This window comes from Argentina silus, assembly GCF_951799395.1.
Source record: "Argentina silus genome assembly, chromosome: 11".
NCBI lineage: Eukaryota > Metazoa > Chordata > Actinopteri > Argentiniformes > Argentinidae > Argentina > Argentina silus.
This window is the reverse complement of record NC_139665.1, coordinates 7674399-7688249: the sequence shown is the minus strand read 5'-3', so window position 1 is coordinate 7688249 and position 13851 is coordinate 7674399. Positions and strand designations below refer to the sequence as shown.

General features: G+C 44.4%; 1 protein-coding gene across 1 annotated transcript in view; it reads right to left on the bottom strand.

Moving 5' to 3' along the window:
- Window positions 1–336: 336 nt before the first annotated feature.
- The window catches only part of tshz1 (teashirt zinc finger homeobox 1), a 29254-nt gene continuing 15739 nt past the window's right edge, over window positions 337–13851 (bottom strand). The window contains exon 2 of the mRNA XM_083680128.1: window positions 337–5134. Coding sequence (XP_083536254.1) covers window positions 1743–5134 — 3392 coding nt within the window. The 3' untranslated portion in view covers window positions 337–1742. The remainder of the gene's footprint in view (window positions 5135–13851) is intronic.

The window sequence follows — 13851 nt, the reverse complement described above, 5'->3', positions numbered from 1 at the left end:
ACCAGCCATTCAAGACCTCTACTCTGAGAGGTGCAAGAAGAAGGCTGGGAAGATCATCAGGGACCCCAGCCACCCACACCCTGTTCTCTCCGGAACAGTTTCTACCCACAGGCCATAAGACTGCACAACTGACCCTGACCCCCCCCCCCCCCCCCCATTATTGCACTACTACGATTGTCACTTTTTTTTTTTACTATATTATATTGTATTGTTGATTTGTTGATTGTTGCTGGAGCAAGCAAGGAGCAAGATCCCAAAGAACGGATACAAATATAACAAGACCTGGACACTCTTACATGTACAACTACAGTGAGGAAATAAAACAAAAAAACAAAATAGTAATACAGAATTGGTTTAGTTTATTTTACAATTGAAGAAAAAACAATATTTTCATGATTTAGAAGATAGATGTTTGAACAGTATTAATGATAAAACATTGAAATGTATCATTTATTGTGCATTGCTTGTTTATTCTGACATACAGTACCATGCATCAGAAGGGATGCCAGTATAGTTATTTTTATGTATGTAGGCTAAGCCACTCAGGACCTACTTTTCATTGAAAGAAGGACATGTTGTGGCTCGACAGTAAATGTACTGTATATATTTATACCTATGTATTTATATTTATACCATATTTTTCTATAAAATGACAATATAAAAATGCACACAGTACAAAGAATTTTGAGCTGCTGCAAATAGCAAGATATGATGAAATACATTTACACATACTTGCCAATCTATATATTTATCAGATTTGAAATTTAATTTACAATTTGAAACTGAAGTTGCACAATATACAAAATCAAAAAATTATACCAAATATATGTATAAACCAACATTAAATAATAGTAGATTAGTGAAAGAAAATGCAGTGAAAAACTGATCATATTCATGAATATTCTGTTATTTCTGTACTTCTGGTGAGAACAAAATGTACAAATGTCATCTTAGGTCATGAGGTCACCTTTTAAATCCTAATGTGCATTTCTTGATGGTTTAACCCACTTCTTTGAAGTGCAGAAAACCTTCATTTTCTCCATTTAAGATAATTGTTATGCCTCCAATATGATTAATTGTACACAACTACACACCTTCATATCAATAACATTTTTCCCAAATCTATGATTTTGGTCATACTTTTTTTCTTAATTTGTAAATACAAACATTTGAAATGCTGATTTAATCTTAAAAGGGGCAGTCTGGGATTGGTACATTATTTGTTTTACATGAATTATATATAGCCATTGATTCTTGAAGAACATCATTTAGAAATTCCCCATGAGGTTAGATCAATTGTCTTATCCCATTAGAATCCCAAATATAATCTTGTTTTACTCCACTGTTTGTTTACAATATAATTATAAGCAAAAACTGTATGGTTAAAACTATCATTTTGATCTCATGGATTGTCAGTCCTTGCATCCATAGCTTTGTCTATGAAATTGAGACTGGTTACATTTCTCCAGCACCATCCCTCAGATGTGGGCAGGGAGACTACTTTGTTGTTGTTAGAATCCCAGATAACCCCTTTATTTGACAGAGAAACATGCACAGAATATCATATAATCTGCAAAATGTGTGTAGAACAATAAAGAAAAATAAACATTTCAAAAACAGAGGACCAGTTTAATGACAAAAGTTGGACTGATTCCAAAGGCTCAGTTAAGATGCAGTGCAGTATTGAGATATAGTGCAACAATTCTGTAATCAGTCATGCCATCAGCTTTTTCCACCACAATTTACTGTTTATTAAACTTTTCCACCTCAGAGATAAAAATCAGGTGGTCCTCCAGCGACTTGCCATGCGTTTTGCTAAGGTGCAGCTTGACTGCATGCTTGCTGACAAAAGTCCGATTGCACAGCTTGCACTGAAATACAGAGCCAGAGTCTTCCTCGGAAAGTCCAAGGGAACTAAAAGTCTTGTCCGTCATCATCCTGGTAACTGCCTGCTGTTCCCTTATGAGGTCTATGGAAAGCTTGGAGAGGTCATTCAAGCTAAAGCCTAAATGAGACTCTAAATGGTTTATGTAGGCGGAGGGAGTCCTAAACTGAGAGGCACAGTCACCACACAGAAACAGGGGTTGGCCCGAGTCAATGTTTTTCAGGAACTTTGTCCCACCTGTCCGCCTCAGCTGGTACTTGACATTGGCTAGCCAATGGGAGATGGTGGTCATAGGGAGACCAGTAAACTTGCAGATGTGGACGCGTTCCTGGGGCCCTAAGTCAGTCATTATAAACTTTCCCTCAGGTGTTTCCCGGAGACTGGAGGCGAACTGAGCCTGAAGGATGAGGAGGTGCTGGGGGTTCCAGTTGGACTGCCGGCCTTTCCTCTTCTGGAGAGGAGAGTGCTCCTCCATGCCATCCTCGAAGGCACTGCCTTCAGCGTCTGATTTCTCAGAGATAGATGATGGGGTGGAGGATTTGGGTGTCACCCGGCCTGTAAGGTTCTTGACCATGTCAGAGATGTCCATCAATGCATTTTCCCGTAAAGGGGGCGATATTGATTCAGACAAACTGGAGAGAATGGGTCTGTTGCTATTGCTGTTGCAGTTGTTAGTATTGTTGTTGAGTGGAGTGGAGGTGTTGTTGGTGGTACATCCATTTGTGGTTTTGGATTTTGTCAAGTCCATGGGCTGTTCATCATCGTCATGGTATCGATTTATGAACTCTACTTGCTTGACCTGAGCGCAGTTTTTTATGGGGTTTTCCACCATGTTGTTACTGATCTTGTATAACATCGCAAGGGGATCGAGAAAGGGGGTGACAGTCTTTGAGGCCTTTCCCAAGTGAGTGTTCATGATGGACTGCAATGCACTGAGAGGGTTGGTGAAAGGCTGTTCAGGCAAGTGATCTGTGATGATTCCCAAGCTGTTACAGCCGTTGCTGACTGGCATTTTTGGCACATCTGTTCCATTCTTAACCGGTGGGTCTGCTTTGCTGTCTTTAAGCTCTCCTTCTTTGCTACTAGACTGTGTCTGCTCCTCTACAACAATGTTTTTCACTGGCTTGCTGAGGTTTTCGGGCTTGGGTGACCTTTTACTCTCCTTGGAAAGTGGGGAGGGTGACTTGGCAGACCTGGGCTTACCTTTATTATCCAAGGTCTTTTCTTCCTTCTCCTTCTTTACAGATACTTTCCCTGTGACTTTTTCCACCAACTCCTCCATGGCCAGCACATTATTCTTGTGGTTAAGGGGTGGGGATGGGCTACTTGGAGAGTGGATTAGGTTGCTGGAATCAGAGGACAGCATCTTACAGCTTGTGGTGCTGAACAAGGGTTGGACCTGGACGTGGTGCAGGGAAGGCAGGGAAGACTTGAGAGATCCGTGGAGCTGGTAGGCAGCATGGATGCTAGGGTACCCACCCCAAGTTGGCGTGCCTGTCTGAGCCTTGCTGATTGCACTTGATACTGCATTCTCTAGGGACTTGAGGATATCTAGTCCCCCTTTTGGAGTCTCCTCAAGGTCTTCCTCTCTGAGATACTTGTCAGATCTGGCCTTTTCAGGCCTGTCACTTTTTTCAGATGGATCTTCTTTCTCCTCTTTGATCTTCCTTTCTGGTTTGCTCACCCCCATCTTCTCCTCCTCCTTCTGCTCCCCCCTTTTCTCTTCAGGGGTAGGAGGATGCAAGGGAGAATCAGGTTGTGACTTCACATTGTGAGCCGGTAGCTGCGTAGTGGTTGGTGGAAGAGGAATGGACTGTATCTTTTCCTCAACCACAGGGTCAAACACCAACTGCTTCCCCTTTTTGGATGCTGAATTGGTCACTTTGAGAAAGTGTCCTGTGACCATCATGTGGGCTGTCAGTTGCTGCAAGGAGTCATGGGAACTTCCACACTCCATGCATTTGAGAATCTGTGCCTTGCGTGCCTCAAACTGCCAGGTATAACTGGCACCATTTTGGTAGCCATATCGATTGTTGGCCGTAACATAAGGATTGACCACTTTTTGGTCTTTCAGTGTCTCCCCCAGAGGTATGCCAGGTGCGTTATTGATAGACTTGGGTGAGCATGGGGACACCAAGTCCTGAAATGCTCTTTTTTTGGTAGGGGGCACAAGCTTTGAGGCAAGAGCTGGCATTGGTTCTTTTAGAGGCAATTTCTGGTAGTGTTTTGTTTTAATCATATGGACGCTCAGGTCCTGCAGGGACTCAAAAGAGTGTCCACAGTACATGCACTTGAGCACCTTCTGAGCGTCCTCCTTGCCCTCCATCTCCATCAGGGAGCGCTTGCGGGGCTTGGACCACCTCTTTCCCCGGTCCTCCTCCTTGTCCTTGTTGTCATCACGGTAGTGGCCGGACTCGTTCATGTGCACCGTGAGGCCCACAAGCGTGTCGTAAGCTCCACTGCAGTCCTTGCACCGGAACTTGCTGGCACCGGTAAACACGGGGCCATAGAGCTTGTTGTTCTGCCGGTATAGCTGCACGGTGCTGAAGAGACTGGGCTCAGGGAGAAGGTGGTAAGGGGTATGCTGCAGGGTTTTGGCCAGAGCTGCCTGGTGCCAGTCGTAGGAAACTCCACCAGTGCTGCTAATGCTGCCATTGTTGGTGTTGTTGTTTGCAGTGGTACTCATCGTGATGGTGTTGGTGGTAGTTCTGGTAGGGGCAGAGGCACCAATCTTACTACTACTGGTGTTGCTGTTGTTGTTTACATGGCTGTTCCCATGACTACTGGGGATGTCATTGCTCCCCTTGTGCCTGCTGCCATTACTGATGCTGCTGCTAACATTACTGATCTGCTTGCTTTTGAGCATGTCCATGGTGATGCTGGACCAGGAGGCATCTGAGATGAGGTTTGCATAGACGGCTTTCATTTGCGCCAGACTGTCCTGCAGCGAAAAGCCGTTAGCTGCCTCCATGTCTCCCCTGACCACCTCATCCTTGTCCTCGCCGTCCTTGGAGGAGGTGCTTTTTAAGTCTGCAAGCTGGTCACTGGTGTCGCTGAGCGGAGAGCCATAGCCGGCGTCTGGGTTGGTGCCATTGCTGAGTGGGGAGTTCTGGTAGCTGAACTGGTCCCTGCCATCCTCGTCCTCATTGCAGAGGTACTCTGCATCCTGGCCATCTAAAGAGAGGCCATCGTCCTGCAGGTGCTCCTCATCGATCTTGTTGGCCTTGAATTCGTCCTCAGGCCCATATGCTGAAAAACACAAGGGGAGAGAAAAAAGAGACGTCAAGCAACTATTTGGAATAGTAAATTCATATTCATACTGGCACCAATCACATTGATCAGATGTGTCAATTTTAAGTGTGTGTGTGTGTGTGTGTGTGTGTGTGTGTGTGTGTGTGTGTGTATGTGTGTGCTTGTATGTCTCTGATCGTGTGAGAGTGGGTATAATGATTCTCAAGAGATTTTTGTCAATAGTCCAGGCAGAGGACACAGCCTTGCAATTATAAAGTGGCAAACATCCATATTTTGACTATGATAGATAGTCCCCTTCACTGCACTGCCTAACGAAGGTATCGAACTTTAGACTCAGCAAGGGTAAAGAAGAGCACAGATTAGCAAGAGAAATATTTCCCCTTGAGTTTAAAAACTAGGGACACAAGCAGAATTCAACATGATGAAGAACAAGTTGTCAACAGAAATGATTCATATTAATCAATTCTGGGAGTTTGTTGCAAAATGGTTATGGTACAGTACAGTATACACCTACAATAAAATGAAAGCACAAAGTCAGAAAGAAGTGCAAAACATTTAATTAGCTAGGGTACTGTAAAAACCCTCCACAAAACTGGCCGATGCATTTCAATCAAAAGCCGTTCCACTTCAACAAAATACTATTCAAAATAGGACTCCCTAGTCCCAGAAAACCAGGTGACCACAACCTGAAGCCGGTTAAGACTATTGTACTAAAATAACTCCCTCTCTTCCCATAAGGCACAGAATCTCTCTGACTTTGATCCAGCCTCTCATGCCACTGCGCCACTCACACCATGCCCATCAAGTACGAGATAGCAGGACAGCATGCCAGGTCTCGGCTGGCTGGAGTAGAGTTGGCATCGGCTGTGGAAGTCCTAACAGCGTGACGCGCGGAAATCGCCGGTGGACATGATATGTCATGTTGTCACTGTCCATGCTGTACTAGTTCTCAGGGACTCAAGTGTGCCGGTGGAGGGGAGGGGAAAGTGAGCATTGCCCACAGAGGATGGTGGTGTGAATATAGTGTGAGAAAGCTCTCTCTATATTATGCCTCTTATAAATGTCTCTAACAAAACGGAAACTATTGTCTCACATCTTTGTTCATCTTTTTGTAAGAATTGGAGGGGGAAAATACCCATGACCTATTGTATGAAAAATTTAAGGTGCCTTGTTTCACCACGTCGTTTGGATTTAAAAGGTTGTAATGGAATCATTCTGTGAGATTTTTGAGACATTCAAATATATAATGAATAACAAAAGCATGACTATAGTATGTGGCTATTGAAACATTTTTCAATTGCATTTTTTGGCCCCTGGTATTAACACTTGTATAGTATGTGTCGCCAACTTATAAACACAGATAATGGATCCATTTGTTGGAGCACAAGAGGGGAGAAAAGAAGAAGATGTATTTATTGTAAGTATAAAAAGTGAATGAAAATGAATGAAAGCCACTTTCAAGAAAGCACTTAACAAGAAACTGCCTGTTCTGATCAGTTGGCTGTTATCTTCAACTGCAGATAAACAAACTAGGAATGCAATCCTCTGCTTTTACAGGAAGGATGTCAGATTGTTTTTGAGGAAAAACTAAAGTACAAGAACAGAAAATATAGGGAAAAGTTATTTCATGTTTCTAAATGGTTCAATTTGATGCATTGTGTACGTAATACCTCATTCAGTGACAACTAAACCTGCTACATTTACATTGACCAGAGCAAAGATTAGTTAGGAGAAACACATGTGATGGAGAGTGAGAGGATTAACAAATATAGCGGGTGAAAGAGATAGACAGACAGACAGACAGACAGATAGATAGATAGATAGATAGGTAGATAGATAGATGGATAGATAGACAGACAGACAGACAGATAGATAGATAGATAGGTAGATAGATAGATGGATAGATGGATAGATGGATAGATAGATAGATAGATAGATAGACACTCAGAGATCTCAGAGAGCGAGAGATATACTCAGGTAGACAGAGAGAGAACGCTTCGGCAGCTCTCTCTATCCTCCCCATAAGATGCTTGTCCAAAGCACCAGTATCAGTCTCCAGCATGGAGGCAGATGAGCTGTTAGATTCTAACAGTGTGCAGCTCTCCATCCCACAAATGGAGTGGACATAATACCTGATGTTTGTGAGGTGCTGGAACTGAGTGTGTGTGTGTGTGTGTGTGTGTCTATATTTACATGTATGTGTTTTTTGTGTAAGAGCCTGTTCAGTGTGTGTGTGTGTGTGTGTGTGCATGCCCCGTGTCAATGTATGTGAGCTTCCATCGATGTTGCGAACATGTCCTGTATGTGTACTGCATGCACGTATCTATAAAATGCAGGATGTTACACATTTACTCACAAAATATCTGTGGTCTATGACCGATACAAAACTCACAGTCCAATGCAATGTCCTCAATTTAACACTTATAAGATAATCCCATTGAAGCCCATGAAAATCATCAAAAACAACAGCCACAGCCTGGTCAAGAACATCCCTTTATTCAATCTGAGCATTATTTTTCAGTGCCTTATAGCATTGGAAACTCTCCCTCCCTCCCTCACTGATCATAAAAAAAGAAGAAGAAAAAAAGTTCTATCCCTTAAGCTATAATCACCATCGATGCCAAGACAGTAGGTAAAGATAGACCAGCTTGACGGAAAAGAGACAAGAAACCTGGCACCCAAAAAAAAAACTAAACGGCAGTCTTTTTCTGCCATCCCCCCTGTCTGTTGCCTTGACAGCCATCAGTGTCAAGCGTGTGTCAGAGTCAATCAGGGTGTCAGTGTCCACACAAACAAGGAAGGAAAAAAAAGGGAAAAAACAACTACACAGAAAGTCGGCCATTTTTCTCCCTCCTTTTGCCATCTGTGTCAGAAACTTCCCAGTGGCTAACAAGGCAATCAAAGAGTGAGAGATGCTGACATAGCTGCTTTCAAGCGTCAGTCAGAACAATAAAGGGGATTAAAATGGGGGGGGGGGGAGGAAGGGGGTTGTCTGTTGTCAGTCAAACAAAAATAAACCCAGTTTGTGCTGTCATGGAGAATGTGAAAGGAAAATAAGTTTGTAATGGGGGGGGGGGGGGGGGGGGGGGAGTGTTTATGTGTAGCTAGCAGAGAACTCGAGAGGTTGGGTTTGCGTTTGTGTGGATGAATCGAAGATGGTGGAGGATTGTGGGTAAAATGGATCACAACCATAAAATAAGAATTGAGTGTGTGTGTATGTATTCAGTGTGAGTGCATGTGTGATGGTGCTTTGTACTTCTTTATGAGGGAGTATCTACTTAGTGTGCAAAATCTTTCCAAGTATCTGTATCTATAAAAATGTGTGATCTACAGCCTATGTTTGTGTTTTATGTGTGTGTTAGGCATGCATGTGTTTCTCTATGTGTCCCTGTGGGTTTGTGTATGTGAGTGTGTGCCACTGTCTGTGTGGGCGTAAATGCGTGTGTGTCAGTGTGTGTGTCAGACAGAAGGGCCGACGCGTGTCGGCTGCTGGGAGGAGAGCGAGGCCATCTGCGTCCAGAGAGGAGCCTGTCACTTTGGCTCGCTCAGGGCCCTGGCTTTCTCCAGACAGGTGACACCGCGGCAGGACACAACCCAGCCCCATTGTCACCCCCCCCCCTCCCACCCACCCACCCACACACACACACACACACACACACACACACACACACACACACACACACACACACACACACACACACACACAGGCTTTACAAGGCCACACACAGACACAAGCACACACACATAGGCCTCGTCTACGACTTCTGTTATCTGGATATGACGATCAGATCACAATCCGATCATAGAATGTGCATCCACACCTGGTCATCGACATTTCAAAATGCATCTCTTAACGGTCTCTCGCGTCCCCATTTTCTGTCACCCCTCGCTGTATTTAATAGTCTTGTATGGGCTTTTGGTGGCCAGATGGCCTCTAGACTGGATAGAAGTGAACACTATACGACTTTTGCGTGTCAAGACCTCTACGGTTCATTCATATGGGATCATCTTATTCGGATGATAAAAGTCGGATTTAAGTGACAAGTGTAGACAGGGTCTTAGACAGGCCTGGATACATGCAAACGATACATAATACACACAAAGAAATACATGCATAGTTGCCTACAGCGTGTGCGTACGCGCGCACACACACACACACACACACACACACACACACACACACACGCACACACACGCGCGTCTGCGTAATGCTTGGTTATAACAGTCACACAAGACTTTTTCATATGCATACCATTCCATAAATGAACTGATGACAACCCTCCACTGTGTCTTCTACAGCAGACCTTGTGAGACTACAGTGTAACGTGCCAAAATCCATTCTGCCCCTTCTGGAAAACTATGCTTTCTCTCACACACATTACCGGGGTTGACACACTCCGAAATTGCATCTGAACAACTTGGGATGCATCTGGCAGCAGGGCTTCACAACAAATGAATTGGAGATGAAGTCCTACTTTAGAGAGAGCCAGCTCGTTTCTATTAGGTTTGAAACATGCAGTCACTTCACATATAGTTTTTTTCCCTCTTTGCTTGTTTCTCTTGCACAAATCTGCCACTTAAAGCCCTGACACCACCTCTGTCAGAGCGGAGGCGGCGACACCACTCGGCCGGTGTCAAACTTAACCAAACCGATTTGGAGAAACGTGAGACCGAGCAGGAGCACTTGAGCGCGAAACGGCACCAGCGAATTGTGACTTACGCGCACACACACACACACAGTGGAGATTGTAGCTGACACACACACACACACACACTCCAACACACACACACACACACACACTCCAACACACACAGACACACACACTCCAACACCCTCGCCTCCCTTCATTCCTCCTTATTTATTTATTTCGTCCTGGAGAAGAGGGCAATCCAGGCAGTCATTTGTGGTGCTAATGTCCAATTCCGCCTGCTCTCACTCCGCTGATTTACCCACACAGACGTGTGCTCTGTTCCGAATGGGCAGCAGGTGACGCTTTCTCGCGCCATTTAGCCGCCCTTCAAAATGGGCGCCTGAACGCGGCAGACTTATTTCTCTCTCCTCGCTTTGCTTTGTCACCGGCCCCTCCATTCCCTGCCACTCAGCTTTGATGGCTTTGGACAGGCCTGATCAGTGTGTGTCATTTGACCTGCGCACAGTGTATGTGTGTGTGTGTGTGTGTGTGTGCGTGTGCGTGTGTGTGTGAGGGGGGTAGAGGAGGACACTGAGGCTGTAAATAAAATGACATTATTATTTCCTCTGTCCGATCATGTAGAAAAGCCAATTATGGTAATGCACAGCATGTCAGGGGGAATACGGCACAATTCTCTCTCTCTCTCTCTCTCTCTCTCTCTCTCTCTCTCTCTCTCTCTGTTCAGCTTCAGCAGTGTGATGGTGTTGGTCTGCCGTATGCTAAAGCAAGATGGCGTTAAGGCCTACAGACTGTTCGCTAAGGCCAACACAGAAAAATAAAAACTGCTAGACCGTTTCATATAATTCTGAAGAAAAGGGCAGACATTAAAGACCTAATTTCAAGATGATTCTAGTGGTTATTTCCTTTGTGAAAGCCAGAGGGGCACCCTCAATTTTTATCTTAATGGTGACGACGATCCTTGTTTCTTTCCTTGTTGCTGCATGATCCCCATTAAGAGATAACGATGGCATTATTTGGGTAGCAAATGTAATTTTTACATTTTGTTTTATTTGACTGTAGTCCTGGCATATTAGGTTAGCAAATGTCTTTATTTTTATTAATTTTTTTACCTCTCAATATGTCCTGGCAGATACTGTGGATATAGTAAATGCCAAGACATATTGTGAGGTCAAAAAAAATACTACCCAAATATACTTAATATTGTTATAGTTTTAATGCCAGGACATATTGAGAGGTTAAATAAATAATAAAATCAATATATGTATACACACACACACACACACACACACACACAGAGAGACACAGACACACACACATACAATACCATCATTATCTCTTAAAGGGGATCATGCACCAACTGCAGTCCTGAGAAAAGCAAAAAAGCCTTTCACCCTCTTTTCCACATTCACACCATCCTTGCTTAGGCCTTATTACGCGAGTCACCTCACTCACCGCCAGCATTGTTGTTGTTTTCTCCCCAATCCTTTCTTCTCTCAGACACATCAAACTTTATTACCCACTAAACAAAAAGGGGGCCTTTGAAGAGCAGGAGCTTGTTTTACACGGACCCCGCCCACCTCTCCTGTGCCAAGTGACATTGATTTGTGTTGCGGCGGTTTCTGTGGAGTGGTCCTACTAAATTAATATCTGCTTTCCCTCCTTAACCGCTCTTGTAAAAGTCTACCCAACCCCCCGCCCCCCCCCCTCCCAGCACTCCCCCCCATGTGGAATAATCGACCATATGGCACAATACCTCCAGGGCTTCCAATAACTGGTGTGTCGTTCTCGCTGGCCGGACAAATTCATCTCCTCTGCTTGCAAAAACTTTTGCTAGGCACAGAGGCGCCCGCATTGGCTTTCTACAGGGTTTTGGTAGTATAGGGCACGTGTTGGCTGAATGGCATTGTCTTACGTCGAAAGGTGTCGTCATTCTAGGGCGACCGCGCTTTGCCCTGAACTACCTTGGGCTATGTTCCAGGAATTCTATGACTACTTCTCTCGTACCTCCTTTTCTCAATCTCTCTCGCACACACTCACGCGGTCCAATGTCAAGTCCGTACTTATGCAAAGCGCAGCCTACTTTGTCATTTAATTTTGTTAAACCCTAAGGTTGTATAACACACTTTGCCTGTCATTTGCAAGTACATTAACTCAGCGGCCATGCTAGTGCCAAATTATGCTAATGACCTGCTAAAATGGGTCACATAGACAGTGCATGTTACATTAGCTTCAAACAATAGGGAGGGAGTCACAGAGGGGAGGTGACACAATCATGCAGGGAGTGTTAAGAGGTCTGTCAACTTCAACCACTCTTAACTCAGTCGGGGATTGTGGAGATTAAGTCATGAGCATGTATGTATGTATGTGTGTGTGTGTGTGTGTGTGTGTGTGTGTGTGTGTGTGTGTGTGTGTGTTTGCAAGATTTAGTCATGACAACGTAGGCCTGATACTGTGAAGTGATGAAACCAAACATCTCTGTAATAGTAAGCACTGCTATTCAAATAATGCTGCTGTCATCCACCAATGAAACGAGTTCAATTGGGACGATAACATCATGACTTATGTCAACCACAGCAGCATTAGTCCTTGTAACATAAGATTAACGCTAACCTGACCACAAACACAACGTGAACCACTGATACATTAACGATAGCAAGCATAGCTACTGCTGCTAACAAACCCACCATCTGCAGAGGCACCGAACGCGTACAGTAGCTTCAGGGTGATTGATGAATAATTAATAGGCCCAAACAACCATAATTAATAGAAATGGGAATACCCCATATCACCTGTACACCTGTTCGAGATCAACGGCAGCACACATGGCAGCACGAAAACATCAGCAATGTACTTTTAGGTTAACTGATTCAGAAAAAGGGTTGGAATGCAAGAACTAATATCATCGCAATGGCATTTTTTCAAGGAGAAACGTGTACGTTTATCGGAAATCTGCCACCTCTGTCCACCGTGGCCAAATTCAGTTAGAAGTTCCAAACAACAACATCCTCCCTAGTAATAATATAACCCCCCCCGAAATGGACTTGCAGTGTTGGACATTAGCTGTTGTGTTTCTGCATGCACGCACGATTCAAAGAGACAGCCGCTAGAGACAGAAAGGCAAAAATCTGTGAGTCCATTCCCCTAGAACACCCCTGGCAGTAACAACATGTTTATATACAAACCAAGTGTCGGGAAGGACAGGGTATTTTAGAAAGTGTTTTTTCCGGACCAAAACAGTGTTCGCGAAATGAAACATTTCTTTCAAGGGATCTCGTTCCCTGATCTCTACCGATTAAACAGTCATTAAAGCCATTATGAAGCTTTTAGAAAGCTTGAATGTTACATACCGGGCCTTTAATCTTGTAAAATGAAGTTCTCGTAATCATTCATCTTTCTCTTCCACTCTTCATCCTGCATTGCAGTGCTCTCTCCTTCCTCCCCCCCCCCCCTTTCTTCTCTCTGTCTGTTTGTCCAGGTTCCCTGGGAGCTAGCTTTGAGAGGCCCTAGCGACGGGTGCAGTCTATAAATCACCTTTCCCCCCCCACCCCCGCTGTCAGCACAAGGCTGTACTGAGATGGGACAATAGCCATTATATCATAAGGACCGCAGCGCCGGCCCCATCTGGCTCGCCTGTGAAACCACACAACCAAGAAGTCGTAACGTTACGCTAACGTTAGCCGAATGCTAGCGCAGCACTTCGGCCACCCATCTGGCTCACTTCTGGAGAAACCTCGAAGAAGTGCTATGGGTTTTTAGCAAAAGCTACTTTCATTTCAGAAGCCACTTGACTCGTCTAGCCGTATTTGAGGAACCACAAGCCACTATTTATTTTTATGGACCATCTGGAATGGCCCGTCCTTGTTCCCTGTCATTGTTAAGGCTGGAATCATGTAGAATAATTGTTCATCACTATTTTTACAGCCTTGTCTTTACATTGTCTGACTCTGAGGTTTTATGTTTAAGTCTCCCTTTTAAGTCTCGCCCTGAATTCACCTGTGTACAAGCCCCCCCCCCCACCCCGGCAGCCAACTTCGCTAACAATGGCTGCTCCCATCGCCTTGC